Raw genomic sequence first — 19,736 nt, 5'->3', positions numbered from 1 at the left:
ATATATATATATATATAGGGTTTGGATTAAATATAAATAAAATTAACGTGCTAAACATGAGAATCAGGTAGAGTAAATATCATAAAGTAATTATATAATTACTCTATTATAATTATAATTACTTTACTTGTATATATAATTACTCTACTTGATTCTCACGTTTAGCACGTTAATTTCATTTGTACGTTAACCTTCCCCTATATATATATATATATATGATGAGTTTCATAACACATCTCCTAAATTATTTAATAATTTTAACGAACTCTTAGTGACTAACTTTTTTGTAAAAAAATTTGTGTGTTAGTATTATCTGAGTGTAGTTTTATCACTTTTTATATCTATAATTACGATTACAACTATGAAAATTAGTATTTACATATATGTAAATTGGTTATTACATAAATTATACACATGTGTAAACCTAAGATTTATGCATGTAATCAAAAATTTATTTTAAAAATATGATAAAACTTCTTTCAACTGATATTAATACATATAAAAAAAGTATAAATGTTTGGTTGTTAAGAGTTGTCAAGTTCTTAACTTTTTATAGCCTTTCCTCATGGCATGTTTTCGGTATATCTTTTCCGAATGACATGTAGTCGGTATAGGTTCTTTGCCAGAATCTTGACGCAATAGGTTTTATATTTTGAACTACAGTTTGTAATTCATAGTTGTTAGAACAATTTTTTTTTTACTTCATGTTGTTGTTTAAAGGAAGGGAGAATACAAAGCTCAAGTATGGATCAACTTGAAATTAAACTTAAGAAACTTCAGTTGACAAGGGAAACTCAGGTAAGCCCTTGCCTGCCATCTTTATTTATTTGTTTATTTAATTAATGATCTTTTTGGTTTTCTTCTCTTATTAATTAAATTTAACTTTCTTAAGTGGCTATTTGGTTACACGTAAGTTTAGAAAGAAAAGTCTTGCAAAAATTTCATAAAAAATACACACACTAGTAGGGAGCCCGCGTGATACTGCGGGTGTCCAAACTTACGTTAGATTCAGTTTTGTTATGTATCATTAGTCAACCTATTCTTGGTTTTAAACATCTTATTCCATCCAAAAATAGCCATAGTAGTGATGAATTGTGTATATAAAGGAATCCAAAATCTCTAAACGGCCAAAAATGTAATTTTAATAAGATGTTAATCATGTCTAACTACAAAGAAATATGTATCTTGGAAATACCTTCGTCACAAAATTGATTTGAGAAAGCCTTAGCTACAAAATGAACTAAGAATGCCTTTGCCACAACCACCAAAACATACTAAATTTCCATGTTCATTAGGTTTTGTTTTGGTTTTCTTTTTCTTTCTTTCTTTTTATTTTGTGTTAAATTGAATATTTCGGAGACCTCAAATAAATGTCCCTCGTGTAAGCTTTGTAAAAACCGCTACAACATATAAACTAGGAGTGAGCAATAACCAAATCGTTAACCAAAAACCAACGAAACCAAATCGAATTAACCGAAATTAACCGAACCGCATCGAACTCTTCATTTTTTTTTCATATTTTCAAGCATTTTTCCCTCTATTTTATGTATTATATGTATTAATAGTTTAATACTATCATTTTCATGTATTTATAACTCTATTTCATGTACTAATATCTCAATTGCAATTATTTATACATTCATTTCATGTTTTTAAACATTAATTTCATGTATTTTTAAGCAAAATTTAGCCCAAGTTTAATATTAGTTATTAACCGAACCGTACACACCCCTAACATAAGCATGTAATAATGATTTGAATCAAAGCAGCACAACCCAATCGACTTTTAGTCCAATACCAAAAAAAAAAAAAAAAGTAGAAGAGACATGTTAAATCCATTGGGTTATACTTTATAATGACACTCCGTAAGTCAAATTTAGGCTCGCAAATGAATCGAATGAACATAAATGTTACATAATATTAATTAAAAACTAGGATAGAGCATGTGTGTGTGATACACGGGTGGTTAAAAAAATACAATAAAAAATTAAATTAAATAATATGCATAATAACATACCTCATGGATTCATAAAATATAAATAATTTTCCAAAATACATATATTAGTAAGAATAATTTGTATTTGTCTTAGAAATTAATATGGATAGTTGTGAATCTATACCAATTAAGAAAAAGAGGATGTTACTATCAATTTACCCTATTTGAGTTAGTATGCCACAAACATTCAAAAGAAAGGTCATGATCCGAATCCCACCAACAACACAATTTTAATGTTATCATTCTTCAAAACAACAAACAAGAAACCATGCATATATGAAAACATATACGGGCATATATATCATAAGACGTGTAAGTTACACGCCATATAACATATACGGCATATATCTTTTTATATAAGCGTATAAGAGTTATACGCTCACACCTCTTTATAAAATTGTCAGCAAGCTGATCTTTCATGTTCGTATGCACCAAAGTCACAAGTCCCTCTTGTAACTTCTCGCGAACAAAATGACAATCAATTTCAATGTGCTTAGTCCGCTCATAAAATACAAGATTCTTTGGAATATAGATTGCAACCTGACTATCATATCTAAGTGTGACATGAGTAATGTTAGGAACATTAGACTCCGAGAGAAGTCTTGTCAAACATGCAAGTTCGGCAGTCACACGGTGAAGAAATCGATACTTGGCTTCAACTGAGTTCAAAGAAACAGTAGGTTGCTTCTTAGATTTCCTAGAAATTGGAGAGCCCCCAAGTGAAACATAAAAACCGCTAACCGATCAACGAATATTAGGACAAGCTACCCAATTCGAATCACGCATTGCCTGCAAAGTAAAGGAATGATTATTGTTGAAGAATAATTCTTGGGAGAAAGTTCCTTTGACATATGAGAGAGTGTGAAGCGTGGCATTCCAATGAGACATCTGTGGATCTTGCATGAATTGATTCATAAATTAAACAGCAAATGCAATATCAGGTCTTATGTGAGTAAGGTAATTAAGTTTACCAACAAGTTTCCTTTATCGTAAGGTTCATCAAGAACAAGTCTCTCATGAGCTTGAAGTTGTAAGTGATGAGGCAATGGAGAGTTGGTGACAGAAAGATAGGAAGTATCAAATTAGGAAAGAATGTCCTTAACAAACTTGAGTTGGAACATGATAACATCTTTAGTCGTGTAAAGAACCTCCATTCATAAAAAGTAACTAAGTTCCCGAATCTGATTTTGAAATATGAATCCATGATAGTCATGAGAGAATTGATCTCTACCAAATTGTTCCTAGTAACTAAAATGCCATGGACATGTATAGCGAACTAAACCACTGATGATCCCATAGACATTGAAAACAAAGAGAGATCATTCTGAGAACTCACATGCCCTCGAGACTTTAATGTGGAAGACAATTTCCCATACCATTGTCGAGAAGCTTGTTTCAACCCATATAAGGATTTATGAAGTTTAAGCAACTGATTATGAGGGAGTTGCATACCAGGAGGTGCTAGCATATGGATATCCTCATCTAAATCCCAATGAAGAAAGGCATTATTAACATCAAGCTGGAAAATAGGCCAACTTCGTTCTCTAGTGACAGCAACAAGTGTTTCGAATGGTGGTCATCTTGATTACACGAGAACATTTTTTATTATAATCAATCCCTTTTTTTTAGTATCGCCTCTCATCACCAATCTTGCTTTACAACACCCAACTATCTCATCTGCTTTGTGTTAAACTTTAAACACCTATTTGTTTTTTCTAACTTTCTTTCTAGGGGAAGATCAACAGCAACCCAAGTATTAGTATTCTCAAGAGCTTGAAACTCAGCTTTAATGGCATCTTGCCATTCGGGAATACCGGCAATTTCCATATACGAAGTAGGCTCACAAAAATCATAGATCGGTGGAGAGAGAGACTGACCGGAAGGAAGAAGACCAGAGAAAGAGCAATATATATGAGAGAAACATGAATTAGTAACAGAATGGAAACAGTGATGAACAGATTCAAAGTTATTACAAACATAGTCATTTAAGTATGAGGGCGAAACAAAAGGTCCCGAAGATCGTCAAACAAGTTCAGGAGGATAATTAGGAATAGGATCATTAATGACATGGTCATTAGGAAGAGGATCAGGAATAGAAACGGAAGACGGAGTATCATGAACATGAACAGAAGGAGGTGTAGATGAAGGATCATCAAAAAATTGATTGGTGAGGTCAATAGATGGGAAAATGAAACTTTCTTTTGATTTAGTTATGGAAGGAAATAAAGCTTCAAAGAAAACAACGTCTCTTGATATGATGACTTTGTTTGTGTAAATATCATATAATCTATAAGCCTTTTTACCAAGAGGATAGCCGAGAAAAACACAAGGCATAACCCTTGATTTGAATTTATCTCTTCCATGAGATAATGCAGAAGAATAAGTAAGACAACAATAAGACTTCATGTGATCATAAGAAGGATCCTTTCCTGTTAAAAGCTCATAAGGGGTTTTATTGTTAAGAATTTCGGTAAGAAACTGACTAATTAAGTGTGTTGTAGTTAACACACAATCACCCCAAAACTGAGTTGGTAGCTTAAATTGAACTTTATTTTGCTGTTGCAATAAAACCATCAAGTCATGATATTGTTGCTGAGTGATACCTTGTTGTTCAGACTGATCTTGACCACTCTTTCCTTGTTCTTCAGCAAGATTAGCAAACTTTTTTTCTTTGGTTACTTGAAATCTTTGGGAAAACCAATCAGCTTATAACATTTGTTCACTGAATGTCCATTCTACTTGCAATGAGTGCACACCAAAGTCCTTCTATTCTTCCATGTTCCCCCACTGACGGGACGTCCACTGCTTGCATTAATATATTTAGATGATGTAGTGAAATTAGTGGTGGTGTGGATTTCCTTTTGCTTCTCATCTTGCATGAGAATTCCATATGCACGATTGATAAAAGGAAGAGGCTGCATCATCAAAATATTACTTTTGATCATGTGATAACTAGGATTAAGGCCAACAATGAACTGGATCAGCCTTTGATCCTCATCTCTCTTAGCAAAAGAATGAGTAGCTCCACAAGTGCATGAAGGAATGGTATTAATTGCATTCAACTTGTCCCAGTTTGACTTCATCTTAGCAAAATAGGTAGCAATATCACTAATAGTTTAGTGATTTGGCAAAGGTTCTTTTGTAACTGATAAATCTTAGCACCATTTGCCTAACCATATCGAGAATTAAGCCCATTCCAAAGAATCTGAGCAGTTTCAAATACAAGACACTATCACGAATATCACGAGTGAGAGTGTTAACAATCCATGACATCACCATGTCATTGCAACGATGCCAAAATGCAAGATGTAGTTCATCAATGGGCATGGTTACAATGTTGTTGATGAAACCGAGCTTGTTTTTAGCTGAATAAGCAATCATCATTCCTCTTTTCCAAGCTCCGAAACCAGTACCGTCAAAGAATTTGGAAATGAGGATCATACGGGAATGATCAGAAGGGTGAAGGTAAAGAGGGTTCGAGGAATCAATGGTCATATTTGGAACCACAGAAGTGTTTGAATTAAGCCGCCATAAAAAACACAATAGAACGAAACAAACGCACCAGAAGAAGGAACAAAAGGCGACTTATGCATCATATAAGACCTATACGGTGTATAAGTAGATATACGCTAAAAGATATACGGACAACTGAGACTTATGCGCCATGTAAGAAGAAACTTATACGTGATCAAGAAGAAATTGACAAGATTTTGAGTGAAAATGAATGAGAAACGATCTAAACTTTGAGAAACATATTAGAACCAAGGAAATGATATGTTGAGAAAATTTGGTGAAGTTTCTGAAAAAGAAAAAAAAGTAGATAGAAAGAGATGAAATGGAGGTTTATCAAGAAGATAACGAGATCAATACCCGAAGAAAACTAGGAACGATGAAAAGAGAATTATCAAAAGTTCAAGAAGAGACAGCGGATGAAGAGAGAAAACCAGTAAATTGAGAGAAACCGGTTGAAACGAAGAGCAGGACTAACAACCTTGCTTTGATGCCATGAAATCGTTCAAAACCTGACACGGAAAGAAAAGAAGAAATGAAGCAGAGAGAGAAAATTTATTATCTCAGAATGAAAAATTACGTTAAAACTATAAACAAGAAACCATAAATATAGGAAAACATATAAGACGCATATGCTTTTATATAAGCGTATAAGAGTTATACACTCACAACTCGACACACCTTTTAGTTAAAATATTGAACTTTATTTTGAAAAAACATGACTTAAAAATCAGTAAGAAAATTTTGTAACCATTACCTTTGAACTAGTAGGCCATCAACAATGTGGTCTAAAGATGTAATGAGCAAGCACTTGTGATACAAAAGTTACACCATTATAAAGTGGCTTGTTTTTAACCAAACCAAACCAAACCAATCCCTTTTTAAAATGTTGTTTTGACGTGAACCAAACTGATGCCATTTTTAAAATAAATGGACCGCTTTGAACCTAGCCAAACTGATACCTTTTTAAAATGACCCACATTAAACTGAACTAAATCAATACCTTTTGAAAATATCACGTGACCCGAACAACATCGATATATTTTAAAATGACCCCATTTTAAATGAACTATTTTTATCAAACCCAAGTTGATCTCTTTTTAAAATGACTAAAACAAAAGTTATACCATTATAAAATGACCCAAACCAAACCGTTGGCTGCCTGTTTGACCTGAACCACAACGCATGTTTATAAAACGTTGTGACCCAAACCAAATTGATAACTTTTTAGAATGACCAATTTTAACAAGTTAAACACAACTGATGTTTTTCTTGTTAACGTGTGAAAAAACTAATAAAATTAAAACTTGCACCATAAAAGAATATTATTTTACATAAAATTAGTTTTAACAAAGGATATATCAAGAAAGAATCAAAGGAGATACCTTGATGGGGCTCAACACAACACATGCTCGTATTCTACATAACACACTTCAGAAACTTTCATTTAAATTACTGCAGTTGAAACAATCATACCTAAACTAAACACTAACCGGAAATAACATATTTAGGCAAGCTGATTAAGAAAACGGATAGGCACACTTTGCATCCAAAATTATTGTCATTCTTATGTCTGTTGTAGCACGGGAACGGGTACGGGATGGGGTACGGGGACGTTACAGGTACGGGAAACGACAAAAATCAAAAAGTCAAGATACGGGTACGGAAAAAATTTTTATAAAAAAAATAAAAAAAACATATTAAACACATGTAATATATATTAATAAAAATAAATATATAATTTTTATCTATATATATTGTCAATTTGAAACATTTTATGTATAAAATTATAAGTTGATGACCAAATGTAAACTAGTCTAAATAGAGAGGGTTAAATGTTAATATGCATAACATAATTTATGATCATTAAATTAATGAATGTTCATTAATGTGAAACTCATTATTTTTTTATTGAGGACGTGATATGTATATTACTAACATCAAAAGAATGTATTAACATTCTACATAAACAAGAAATATGTATCTTTGGACAGAAATAAAATTTATTTAAGTATACATGCAAAACAATTGTAATACAAAACATTTGGATAAAAGTGATACAACCATTTTAATTATGCACAATAGTTTTTCTAGACTTAAACGTAACACATCGTCTTTGGGCGAAGTCAGACATTATGTTCATATTAGGCAAGACTAACAAAAGCTTTTATTAGACTTGAATGATATGGTAAATGTAACACATCACCTTTGGGCAGAAGTGATACATCAAAAGTCATTCAAATGAAGCCTTTATGTTTTGTTAAAATATAAAATATTTAAGTATTTACAAAACATTTTTAATTAGTTTATAGCAAAACATCTAATAGCAAAAACTTTCTAGGCAACATTAAGGATTTCGAGAAATGGTGTTTTCAGTTAATGGATGATGTGGGTTCTTGGTTAATGGGTTTTCGAGTAATATGGGTTTTCGGGTAAAGTAATGAGTTTTTTAAAAATTAGAGCGTTCACGGGAAGATGATTGTTTTTAAGTAATGTCATGTTTTCAGGATTATTATAGTAAATCTGAAAATTGATTAATAAACCATTCCGAAAACTTGTATAAGGCCATAAATTCCAAAACTCAAGAACTCGAGAATCCAAAAATTAATATTATCATAAACTAAAAACACGAAAAACTAATAAAACCCATACGGTTAATTCCGTAAACTATTTGATCCCTAAACTAATTTCGTAAACTAAAAGGATAATGATAAGATATTATTCAAATTTCCTAGAGATTAACAATTATATCTGTTAGCTATTTTTAAGAGAATTCAAATATTTTAAGAAAATACCAAAACTCTTAAGTGATTTTTAAGATTTAAAAAAAAGTATTTCTCTAACTAATCATTAGTAGATTTTATCCCATATTTAACCCAAAACATGCTATAATTTTAAATAATTATGATGAACTCGAAGAAGATCATTGAAAATTTTAACAATTAAGTATATTAAAAATCTGGAATTAAAATCTTTAAACATGATTTTAACAGATTTTGAAACTATTAGGGTTTATTAAATATGAATTTTAGTGATTTTAAACAGTTTCATATACTATTTTTCTAATAATACATGAAAACATAAAACAAAAAATGTAGGGTTTATCAAATTTTAGTTCATGTCTTCTGATTCAATTCTAGATTTAAGAAAAAATAAAACTGATCAATCAACATCGCTCTTTTTACCACATGTTGATTAGTTTTTCAAAATAATAATAATAATAATAATAACAGCAATAACAACAACAATGAATATAATGTAAATCGTGTCCATGTTATAGCAGAGATGGTAGCAACAGTAGAGGTATGTGATCCAGTCGACATGATTGTTAGCTTAGTCGAGCCCCTTTAGGATATATAGTTAAGGATATGATTATGGTTCTTAAGAGGAACCGGTTTCAGGAGAGAGGAGGGACACAATTTCTGATGTGTATTTGATTAGATTATGATGTTAATTTTAATCTATCTTTATATAGACCCAAGAGGAAACCTTTTATTAGCTAGTAAGGATAATATGGTCCATTAATAATTACTAAACTAATATAAATAAGGTATAATTAATATTTTAATCTATTATTATAAAAATGATTATAATGGCCACATATCTATATATATACTATATACTCCGTATAATATAGGAGTGATGTGCAAATTAAGACATTTCAATTTTAAGTAAATTAGAAAGTATTTAACACAATGTACAACTATAATGCATGTTGAAAAAGGGTAATATAGTCTTTCACGTAAAAAATCTCACGTTTCATTTAATATATTTACAATTTTCTACATTTAACTTTAGTTAAATTAAAAAATAGTTGTAAGTTTGCCCCCTTATCTTTAACTATATATTACCTTTTATTTTAACTTTTAACCAACTGCACACCTGTGATTTTTAAACGGTCATAACTTTTTCATACATCAATATATTTTTTTTTAAAAAGTTTAACTAAAAAAACAACATTTTATTCTCTTTAATTTAAGTATGATATTTTTGTAGTTTTTTTCAACTGAAAAATGTAACATGTTACATATGGGTGTTCGAGCTTCGGTTTTGAATGTTTTAAGTTAAACCTTTGAGTCAAACCGTTGTAACATTTTTTTGCCATCAAAAATCAAAATTGAACCGTAAAAATTTGAAACCGAAAGTTTTAAAAAAACCAACCGTGAACTCTAACAAATGACTGGTTAAAATGGTTTTAAGGTTTCAAACGAAACAATTAACACCAAATTCCTGTTACGTAATTACCCGGGATTGTGTTCAAATACCCGTTGCATCGCGCGGTCACCCGTCTAGTAAATAAATATAGGGATATTGGATTTTAATAATCCAAACTTTGGCCTATTAGCCAGTATTAATCCCAATTTAAGAAATTCCCTAGATTAATTCCAACTTTCATTCTATCGTCTTCCACCGAGCATTTTCCTAGCAGTCACTAAGTCGTTACTTTTAGAGCAAAATTTATCATTTCTCCAACTTAAGAGGGACAAATGAAAATAAAATAAACTTCAAAAACTACCCCACCACTGTCAACATCGCCGCCACGGCACTGCCACCAGTGTCGGCACTGCCACCTTCGCCGCCACCGTCACCTCCGTTTCCGCCGCCACTGTCATCGTCGCCGCCATCATCGTGATACTTCCACCGTCACCTCTGTTGCTGCCGCCACCACTACCGTTGCTGCCATCACTGTCGCCACCGTCAGCTTTTCCGCCTCCACCACCGTCAGCTTTTCCGCCACCACCATCGTCGCCGTGCAGATTATAGGTTTATGAATTAGAGTTTGAAAATTTATCTTATTATTAATTAATATATTGTAAGGAGAAAATAAATAAATAATAGATATTATATAATATGATTTTTATATATATTTTTAATTATAAATATGTAAAATTGATTGATACATGGTAAATGAGCTAAACTCAAGCCTGAATAATCACTCTTGAGTCGAACTCGAACTTAAGAAATAAAGATAGAAGCGAGTCGAACTCGAGCTTGTCTCGACTCGCTTGCACCCCTAGTTGGAGAGAAAAAATAAACTTGGTGTATATTAAACAAAAGTTTTTTAGACACATTTTGCCCAAAAACTAATCGGGTTAGTCTGCATTAGGAAAAGGCTCATAGAAGGCCAATATGATGAAAGTTGATATTAACATAGAGAATTTCTTAAGTTGGAATTAATGATGGCCAAAAGGCCAAATTTAAATTGTTAAAATCTAATATCCCATAAATATATATTAATATATATTCTTAAACAACAAAATGATGAGGATACAGTTTGTTCTCATTTTGTAGCAAGCATAGGTAGTAACTCTCCATTTCCTTTGTCTCGTATTTGCAGGGAAAGAAGTTTGAACACTTGAAGATTCGTCTTAGTGATATTCAGTTAGCAACCAATACATTTTCACATGATTACATAATTGCAACTCGAGATGCATAAACTATGTATAGAGCAGAACTAGACCTTTTTGGTAAATAAAATCCTTCATCTAGGGAAGGGGAGAACTCCAAGGGACGAAAGAGTGTGATTATTACACGGTACTCTTCTATACGTGGGGTGTATGGAGAAGAAAATTTCTTTACTGAAATTGAAATGCTTACCGCTGTTAAGCATGACAACATAGTGTCTCTACTTGGATATTGTTTTGAAGCTTTTGAGATGATCCTTATCACCGACGATCTTTCTTATGGATACCTTGTTGATTATCTGGAAAACGTCAATAAAAGGGGTTTATTGACTTGGGAAATACGTTTAAAAATCAGCAATGCTGTTGCATGGGCATTGAACTACCTTCACCATGAGATTGAAGACCAAAAGGTGATTATAAACCGTCAAATATCGAGTCTCAACATTGGGTTGGACGAGGAGCACGGGGCAAAGATTTTTGACTTTGGGCTTTCCATATTCCTTCCTCCAAATCAAAAGGACGAAGCTCTGTATGTAGACGGAATTGGTGGCAAAGAAGCCTACATTGATCCAGAGTATAAGAAGACTTGTAGGTTAAAAAGAGAATCGGATGTGTATAGTTTCGGAGTACTTTTGTTTGAAATTTTATTTGGAGCAAAAGCCTCTGACCCACGTTATGACACGGGAACTGACGGATATTTGGCCCATGTGGCAAGACAAAGTTACCGCAATGGAACACTGGAAGAAAAGATAGATCCTATAATTAAGGAAGAAACATGTGAAAACAATTTTATCTTAAATAGAGGACCCAACAAGGATTCTTTGCACACATATATTGAAATCGCATATAAGTGTGTGATGGAATCTCAAGACAAACGTCCAACAATGAAAGAAGTCGTGAAGGAACTTGAGAAAGCTTTATCTTTTCAAGTAAGTCAACGTATTCAATATTTAAGCTATATAGTTTTTCTGTAAGGATTTCCCCCACAATTTTAAACACCAAATAAACCACCTGGCACTAGTTTTTCACCAATTTGTAGCCTTCCACAGTTCCACTACTAAAATGAATATTACCAAGCTATTGCTTTCTGTTAGCATATACCGACTTTTATTATTATTTTCAAAGATGATTAGAACCATCAATTTGTATATTAACAAGTTATTATCATTATTTCATGGTTAATAGGCCAACAAGGACAAACTTGGAATTTCACTTGAAGTCATACAACTGGCCACAAAAAACTTTAATCATCGTATTGGTGGAGGAGGTTTTGGGAATGTGTATATAGGAAACCTTAAAGGTGAAACAATTGTTGCAAAGCGATTGGATACGACGTATGGCCAAGGGAAACAACAATTCTTGACTGAACTCCAAATTCTTTCGGAGTATAAGCACGAAAATATCATCGGTCTTATAGGTTATTGTGACGAAAATGTTGGAAACATTATTGTTTACGAGTATGCATCCCGAGGAAGTCTTGATAATTATTTGAAGAATGTTGATCTTACATGGATAGACCGACTTAATATATGCATTGATGTTGCAAGGGCTTTGGATTTCCTTCATGGAGGAGATGGAAAACAAGCTAAAGTGATACATAGGGATATCAAAACCGCCAACATTTTGCTAAACACTCATTAGAAAGCAAAACTTGCTGATTTTGGACTATCTTTAATAAGTCCTATAACTAAGGAAACAGAGTACGTCATTGATTATGTATGTGGCACAGAGGGATACCTGGACCCACTTTACAGAAAGTCACAATTCCTTACTATTGAATCTGATATTTATTCATTTGGTGTGGTTTTATTTGAGATCTTGTGCGGAAAATCAACGTATGACGTCTATAAAGCGCCGCTATTTACAAGATTTCGTTAAAGAAAATTTTGCAAAAGGAAAGCTAAATGAGATGGTTTTTGAAAAAATAAGGAAGCCAATCCAGCAAAAGTCTTTGACTATATTTCAAAATATTGCCCACCAATGCTTACATGATGAAAGGGAAGAACGGCCGACAACAAAAAAGGTGTTAGCAAAACTCGAGAATGCATTGGAAATTCAAGTAAGTTTTAAATGCCTATAAACAATATCTTCGATTTGTGTTCATGTTAATAGGTATATATATAGGCCATTAATCTAGTGACAAGAAGAAACGTAGAATGTAGGGGCATATGGAATACTGTAGATTCTTATGAAACCAGTACACGGCCAAATATATATTTATAAAATATTATAAAACCTTTAATCCTTTATAATCAATTTAACCGAATAAAATGGTATGCATATTATAACAGGTGTATTGAACTAAGAGTTTAATATATCATTCGTAACTCATTGTGTTTTTTTTCAATACTTTGTACTTGAAAAACAGAACATGGCATCAACAATGACCAAGTTCACTCTTTTACAAATCACATTGAAAGAAGTAGTAGAGGCCACCAACAACTTTCATGTAGATAACATCACCGGACACGGTAAATTTGGTACCACATATAAAGGACGACTCTTGATGTTCGGAAAGGAGATTAAGATTGTTGCACGAAGGTTTGATTGTAAGCATGGGGAAGTAGATCTCATGTTCTTGAGGGAAATTTCAGTGCTTTATGATCAGAAACCTAAAAATATAGTCTCCATTGTTGGATTTTGTGACGAGCAAGACGAGAAGATTATTATAACCATGTATGAAGCAAACAGAAGTCTCGGGCAATATCTAAACAACCTGAACCTCACGTGGATGCAAAGATTGAGAATATGTGTAGGTATTGCTCGTGCGTTGAGTTACCTTCATGATGACAAGGTACGTGATTATGCTATTATACATTGTAACATCAATAGCAACACAATTTTATTAGACGAGAATTGGGAAGCCAAGTTATCAAGTTTTGAAGTTTCCATTAAACAACCAATGTACAATAAGGACCGTGTGCGCCATTGTGAACATATTGGCTCAATGGGGTGTATGGACCCAGCAATTGAAAAGACGGGAGGTGTGACACACAAGTCGGATATCTATTCATTAGGCATCGTTTTATTTGAAATGTTGTGCGGGAGGAAAGCGTTTATTCCGGATGAGGCTAACAGCTTTCTAGCTCCACTAGCCAAGTATCATTATGAAAAAGAAACACTTCAGGAAATAATCCATTCATGTCTACAATGGAATCAGATGTCCGCACAATCACTTCTCAAATACTCAAACATAGCATATTCTTGCTTAAAAGAGGATCGAGCAGACCGCCCAGATATTGACTTTATTGTTCGTGAATTTGAGAAAGCACTAGAATTTTAGCTGCGACGTGAAAGTATTGTAAGACCCTTCTTAACTTTTTTTTTATCATTTATTTGCCTTCATCATTCTTGCATTGATTTCTTTTTTCAAGTTATTTTTTTCTATTATACTTAAATTTAGGTTAAAATCGCCATGGTAAAAGAACCTAAACAAAATGGATAAACTTGAAAAATTTGGGATGGGTAACGTATAAAAATTATATATTATATAATATGTAATCTTAAGAGTGTTGGGTTCGTAGGCCTTGTTGGCCCGGTTTATTATATGAAGTCAAAAGAGGAGACGGGTGTGGGCGGTCGGGCCCAAGCCCGGCCCGGTTTAGATTTCTTGCATAATAATTTACTAACCCTAGTTCAGTCCTATATAAACAACATTATGTACTTGTAATATTTGGTCACTCAATAAAGAAATACCTAGTTGCCACCCGTGGACGTAGGTCAGTTTAGACCGAACCACGTTAAATCCTCGTGTTCGTTTACTGCTTTCGTGTGTGTGTTCAGTTTCGTGTGTGCGTTTAATCCTAACAAGTGGTATCAGAGCTTAGGTTCGGATCACACGAGAACGCGTGAACCAGTTCTGCTCATCGCGGCCGCGGAAGTCGGAGCTAGGGTTCCGTCAGTTTCTGTTCGCCGTCGTCACAGTCGGTTAGGGTTTTTTCCCAGCCACCGACGTTCTTTTTGTGGAGGTTCTGTTCGAAAGTCATCTGCGCGTCGCCACCGTGTACCATCGCTAGTTTCCCTCCGTTGATCGGTTCATTGTTGGCAGTTCCATTGCCACCATAGAAGATCAGAACGCGGAGCTGAAGTTGCAGTCGTATTAAATTACTTTTGTGGGAAAGCAGCGGTGTGATGTGACCTCGTTTGACCAAAAAATTCTTGTTGCTACCAGACCCTCCTTATTGGGCTTAGTAAAGGCCTGCTAAATAATTTTTTATTTGGGCTTTAGATTAAAAGGCCCAATTGGTTTAATTTGGGTGGTACGTATATTTTTTGGCAGGTTAGCCAAATATATTATTTTTGGTCAAGATCATATTTTACCAAAAGGGAGTTTTGTTACCAGATCAGTTCTGAACTTTTTGTTTGGCCAATATAGATCGTTGTTTCGATCTTTGTTATTGGTGTGGGTTGTTTCATTACCGATTAAGCAAGTTAACGAACCAAGAACAAGTTGAATCAGGATTCTATTTTTCATTGAAGAACCGTTGTCAATCAGAGGGAGTCATTTAAAGAAACAGAGAACCAGTGCCAACCGCGTTTGTCAGGTTTTATCGTTTCAGTTTAAAATTTCAGTTTCTGATTTACAGTTCGTATTTCCGTTGCGGTTTAAATAGGTTGATTTTTAACAGAGTTCAGTAGGACAACCGTTAAGTTCAGGCTCGTGCCATTGTTGTGTCTGTCTCTGTTTTTATCCAGTTTTTCGTTTTAGTCATTGTTATGGCAGAAGACGGAAAGGTTTCGATACAGAAGTTTGACGGACAGAAGTTCGGTTGGTGGAAGATGCAGATTGAGGCACTATTTTGTCAGAAAGACTTGGATGTAGTGTTTGAGGATGAAAAACCAGAAAAGTTGTCAGAAGCAGATTGGAAGAAGTTAGACAAGAAAGCTAGGGCTTGTATTACATTGTCGTTGTCGGAAGATGTGGCGTTTAACGTCATGAAAGAAACCACAGCCCGTGGTATGATGGACGCACTATCCAACATGTATGAGAAGCCTTCGGCAGCGAATAAAGTCTATCTTATCCGAGAGCTAGTGACAACAAGAATGAAAGAGGGTGGGTCAGTTACAACTCATATCAATAATCTTAATTCGATCTTGCCCCGCTTAGTGTCAGTTGACATTAAGTTTGATGATGAAGTTCAAGGCCTCTTGTTATTATCCTCTTTGCCCAACAGTTGGTCGCAAACAGTGACTGCAGTTTGTAGTTCGTCTACAAATATTACTTTCGATGGGATTCGAGATCTGATTCTGGGAGAAGATTCAAGACGCAGAAGTTCAGGTGAATCATCAGGCAATATGCTAGTCACAGAAGGTAGAGGTAGGGGAAAACAGCGAGGCAGTGGGAGCAGGAAGAGGAGTCAGTCTAAGACTCGTAAGGATATTGAATGTTGGGGTTGTAAAGAGAAAGGACACTTCAAGAATCAGTGTCCGAATGGTAAGAAAGAGGTGAACGTTACAGAAGACGACACAGATGATGGGGTCAGTAGTGATGAGGCTTTGGTTTGTAGTGTTGAGAGTAGCGTTGATGCTTGGGTGATGGATTCTGGTGCATCGTTTCATGCCACTCACTGTAGTGAAACGATGAAGAATCTTAAATTTGGGGATTTTGGAAAGGTTTGACTAGCGAATGATGATATTTTAGAGGTTACGGGTATGGGAGACGTTGATTTGATAACTTCAGCTGGTACTTCTTGGACTTTGAAAGACGTGAGGGTTATTCCAAGTTTGAAGAAACGTTTGATTTCAGTTGGGCAGTTGGATGACCAAGGGCACGATGTTAAGTTCGGGAATGGGCAGTGGAAAGTAGTCAAAGGGAATCTTGTGGTTGCTCGTGGCACGAAAATGGGTTCATTGTATATGGTCGGCATGTCACCGAAAGGAGTGGATCCAGTTTTGGTGAATGACAAAATCCGGTTCACAGAATCTCGTGGGCAGAAGAAGGTTCGTTTTGCAAGTAACTAACCCAGAGCCAAAGTGAAGATTCAGGATGAACGAGCTAGGAAGGTTAAATCAGTTGGGGGACATCGTGACAGTGGGAGCACAGGTCGTGTTTCAGTTACAGTTCCAGGTCGACAGTGGATTAAGAAAACCAGTATTCCAGCTGTAAAAGTCTCTCCAATGAATTACTTGCTGAATATGGAGAGTGTTTGTTCTCAGGTTATCTCAGGATCCGGTAGTTCGTTACAGTGGGAGCCGGTAGGGACAGAGAATGGGTCAGGGGCAGTTTCAGCCGTGACTGACGTGTTGGAGCTCCGGGGAGCTTCAACGGGCCTTCTGGTTAATTGATGAGAAGGCGGTGGCAACTAGAAGAAGTTTAATGTTCAGATTACAGAAGTACAATCAGGAGTGCAGACGAGAGTACTCAAGGCCTCCGAGTGGGAGATTGTTGGGTTCGTAGGCCTTGTTGGCCCGGTTTATTATATGAAGTCAAAAGAGGAGACGGGTGTGGGCGGTCGGGCCCAAGCCCGGCCCGGTTTAGATTTCTTGCATAATAATTTACTAACCCTAGTTCAGTCTCTATATAAACAACATTATGTACTTGTAATATTTGGTCACTCAATAAAGAAATACCTAGTTGCCACCCGTGGACGTAGGTCAGTTTAGACCGAACCACGTTAAATCCTCGTGTTCGTTTACTGCTTTCGTGTGTTTGTTCAGTTTCGTGTGTGCGTTTAATCCTAACAAAGAGAGAGTAAATACATGTTAGTTGTTAGTTGTTACAAACTTGCATTTATTAAAAATCATTGAATTATTAGAAGTGTGGTTAACTGTTTGATACTGTAAGTCAATTTTGAATGTGATTTAAGATGGGATTTTGAGATATGGGCATCTCAACGGAAAATTTTGTAACCACATAAAGATATGAGGTATGGTTGACACTTGCGGGTAAATATGTACTTGGTAACGGGTGTGTATTACCAATTCCTACCTATTACCGTTCATAAGTCAAACAATGGAGTTGTTGGGTTGCTCATCTCTATGTAGGGTTCGCATATCGTATATACATGTACATGATAAAACACGAATATGAAACATATGTATAGTTGTACACGACATGAAAACTTATCATGTACCCGTATCCCAATCCCGAACACGAACATCTTAATACCAGGTATACACGATAAGACAAGATAAGACCGGAGAATTGAAGTGTCGCGAATATAGAGATGTGGAGGGGAACCACTAAACTACCCGAGATCCGGAGAGGGAGAATCGGAGAAGGGTTTGTGCGTCGTCTACTTGATGTTGGATTGGAATGATATGCGTCGTATTTAATTGTTTGGTATAAAAATGTATGGTTAATTATTTAAGGTATATAACATATTATATTATTATATAGTTTTATTTATAAGACAATCTAATCATGTACGAACGGTTACTTAACAGGTAAACATGTATTTTACATGTTTAGACACGCAAAATAACAGGTCGATTCATGTCTAACAGTTTAGTAGATGAAACTTGTTAAAGCCATACCTGAAACCTGTTAAAATCCTGTAGGTTCGTTTCGTGTATTGTGTCTAAATTGCTAGCCCAACCTGGATGATAATAATTAGCTTTAAACATCGGCCACTTTTTAAGGTCAAGACTTTTAACTTTTACTTGCAACCTATTTACACCATGTTATTTTTAATCTCTTTATTTTTAAAAGTTTAATATCTTAATTAATATTAGATTAAAATACAATGTGTCTTTAAAATTAAGGGTATGTTGGGCAAAACTAGCTGTTAGTTGTAGCTGGAAGCTGGTGGCTTGAAGCTGGTAGCCGTTAGCTGTAGCTTTGTAGATATATATAGATGTTTGGTAGAGTAGCTGGAAATTTTATTAAAATGTATAAAATTACTAAATTGGGAATAACTAAAAGCAATAATAGTAAATATATTTATTTTGGGAGGTTATTTAAGTAAATTAAAATACTAAAAACTTGTAGCTCTTTCTAAACGGTACTATTAGAAGCTTTAAGCTTTAAGCTTTTTCTTCTAACCTAAAAGCTTCAAGCTCCTTGAACCAAATAAGACTTTTAATTGAGTATGAGTTTTTTTTAAAAGCTTGAAGCTCCTAAAAACTCCTAAAAGTTTCCTGCCAAACATACCCTAAATTTTAGTTTGATATTTGGATATCACATACTCAATCTAAGCCACTGAATGCGTAGTTACCAACAACACACCAAGGCGCTGAGGCAATGGGCATCACATGAAAACGTCTTATGACTGTACCAGACGAGATTCATCGGGCTCCAAAATTCCTGCGTATTTTCGCATTATAGCCGACCTGAACAAGATAAAATATACCAGAAAAGCATAACAGAGAGTAGGGGTGTTCTAGTTCGGATATTGAAATGGACAATATGAGAATATCAACTGAATTGTTTATTTCATTATACAAGATGAAAATGAATACAAAGAGTTTGACTTATCGTACAAGAAATAATCACAACAAATAGGAAAGCAATAAACAATGCAATCTTATCTACGAATAAAACATTAAGTCATACACTGTCTCGGTCACAAATATATTGACCCTGAACCCGGGTTATTGACTAATATGCCTCTACAAGATGGACGTTCGAGAGGCTAGGCCAATCTTGGATAGTAGATTATGAAACCGAGCTTTCGGCAATGGCTTGGTGAGGGCGTCAGCTAGTTGACCATCACCAGAAGTACGTGTGACCCGATAGTACCTTGTTGAACCTTTTCTCTTACAAATTAAGTGGAAGTCAAGAACAAGGTGTTTCATGTGCGAGTGAAATACCAGATTAAGCGAGTAATGTGTAGCGCTCAGATTGTCACAATATATAGTGATCGTGGTAGTGGACCTATAACCAA

At 34.6% G+C, this 19,736-nt stretch overlaps 2 protein-coding genes across 2 annotated transcripts; both read left to right on the top strand.

Annotated features, from left to right (window-relative positions):
* Positions 1 to 11,096: 11,096 nt before the first annotated feature.
* LOC143629568 (putative receptor-like protein kinase At2g23200) lies at positions 11,097 to 12,552 on the top strand. Its single transcript, XM_077098807.1, has 2 exons — positions 11,097 to 11,840; positions 12,097 to 12,552. Exons 1-2 carry the CDS (start codon positions 11,097 to 11,099, stop codon positions 12,550 to 12,552), a joined length of 1,200 nt encoding a protein of 399 aa, XP_076954922.1.
* Positions 12,553 to 12,748: 196 nt separating this feature from the next.
* Positions 12,749 to 14,194, top strand: LOC143629567 (receptor-like protein kinase ANXUR2). Its single transcript, XM_077098806.1, has 2 exons — positions 12,749 to 12,970; positions 13,280 to 14,194. The coding sequence occupies exons 1-2, from the start codon at positions 12,749 to 12,751 to the stop codon at positions 14,192 to 14,194; spliced, it is 1,137 nt and encodes a 378-aa protein (XP_076954921.1).
* The last annotated feature ends 5,542 nt before the right edge of the window (positions 14,195 to 19,736 follow it).

This window comes from Bidens hawaiensis, unplaced genomic scaffold, assembly GCF_021521415.1.
Source record: "Bidens hawaiensis isolate Kalapana, Puna unplaced genomic scaffold, B.hawaiensis_p1.1 tig00005306_1, whole genome shotgun sequence".
NCBI lineage: Eukaryota > Viridiplantae > Streptophyta > Magnoliopsida > Asterales > Asteraceae > Bidens > Bidens hawaiensis.
This window is presented reverse-complemented; position numbering and strand designations above follow the sequence as displayed.

Bases quoted from the DNA above. Each gene is read 5' to 3' on its own strand.
- LOC143629568 (XM_077098807.1), top strand. From the start codon at position 11,097: ATGCTTACCGCTGTTAAGCATGACAACATAGTGTCTCTACTTGGATAT. The intron at 11,841-12,096 runs GTAAGTCAACGT...CATGGTTAATAG, and splicing joins AGAAAGCTTTATCTTTTCAA to GCCAACAAGGACAAACTTGG.
- LOC143629567 (XM_077098806.1), top strand. From the start codon at position 12,749: ATGACGTCTATAAAGCGCCGCTATTTACAAGATTTCGTTAAAGAAAAT. The intron at 12,971-13,279 runs GTAAGTTTTAAA...CTTGAAAAACAG, and splicing joins AGAATGCATTGGAAATTCAA to AACATGGCATCAACAATGAC.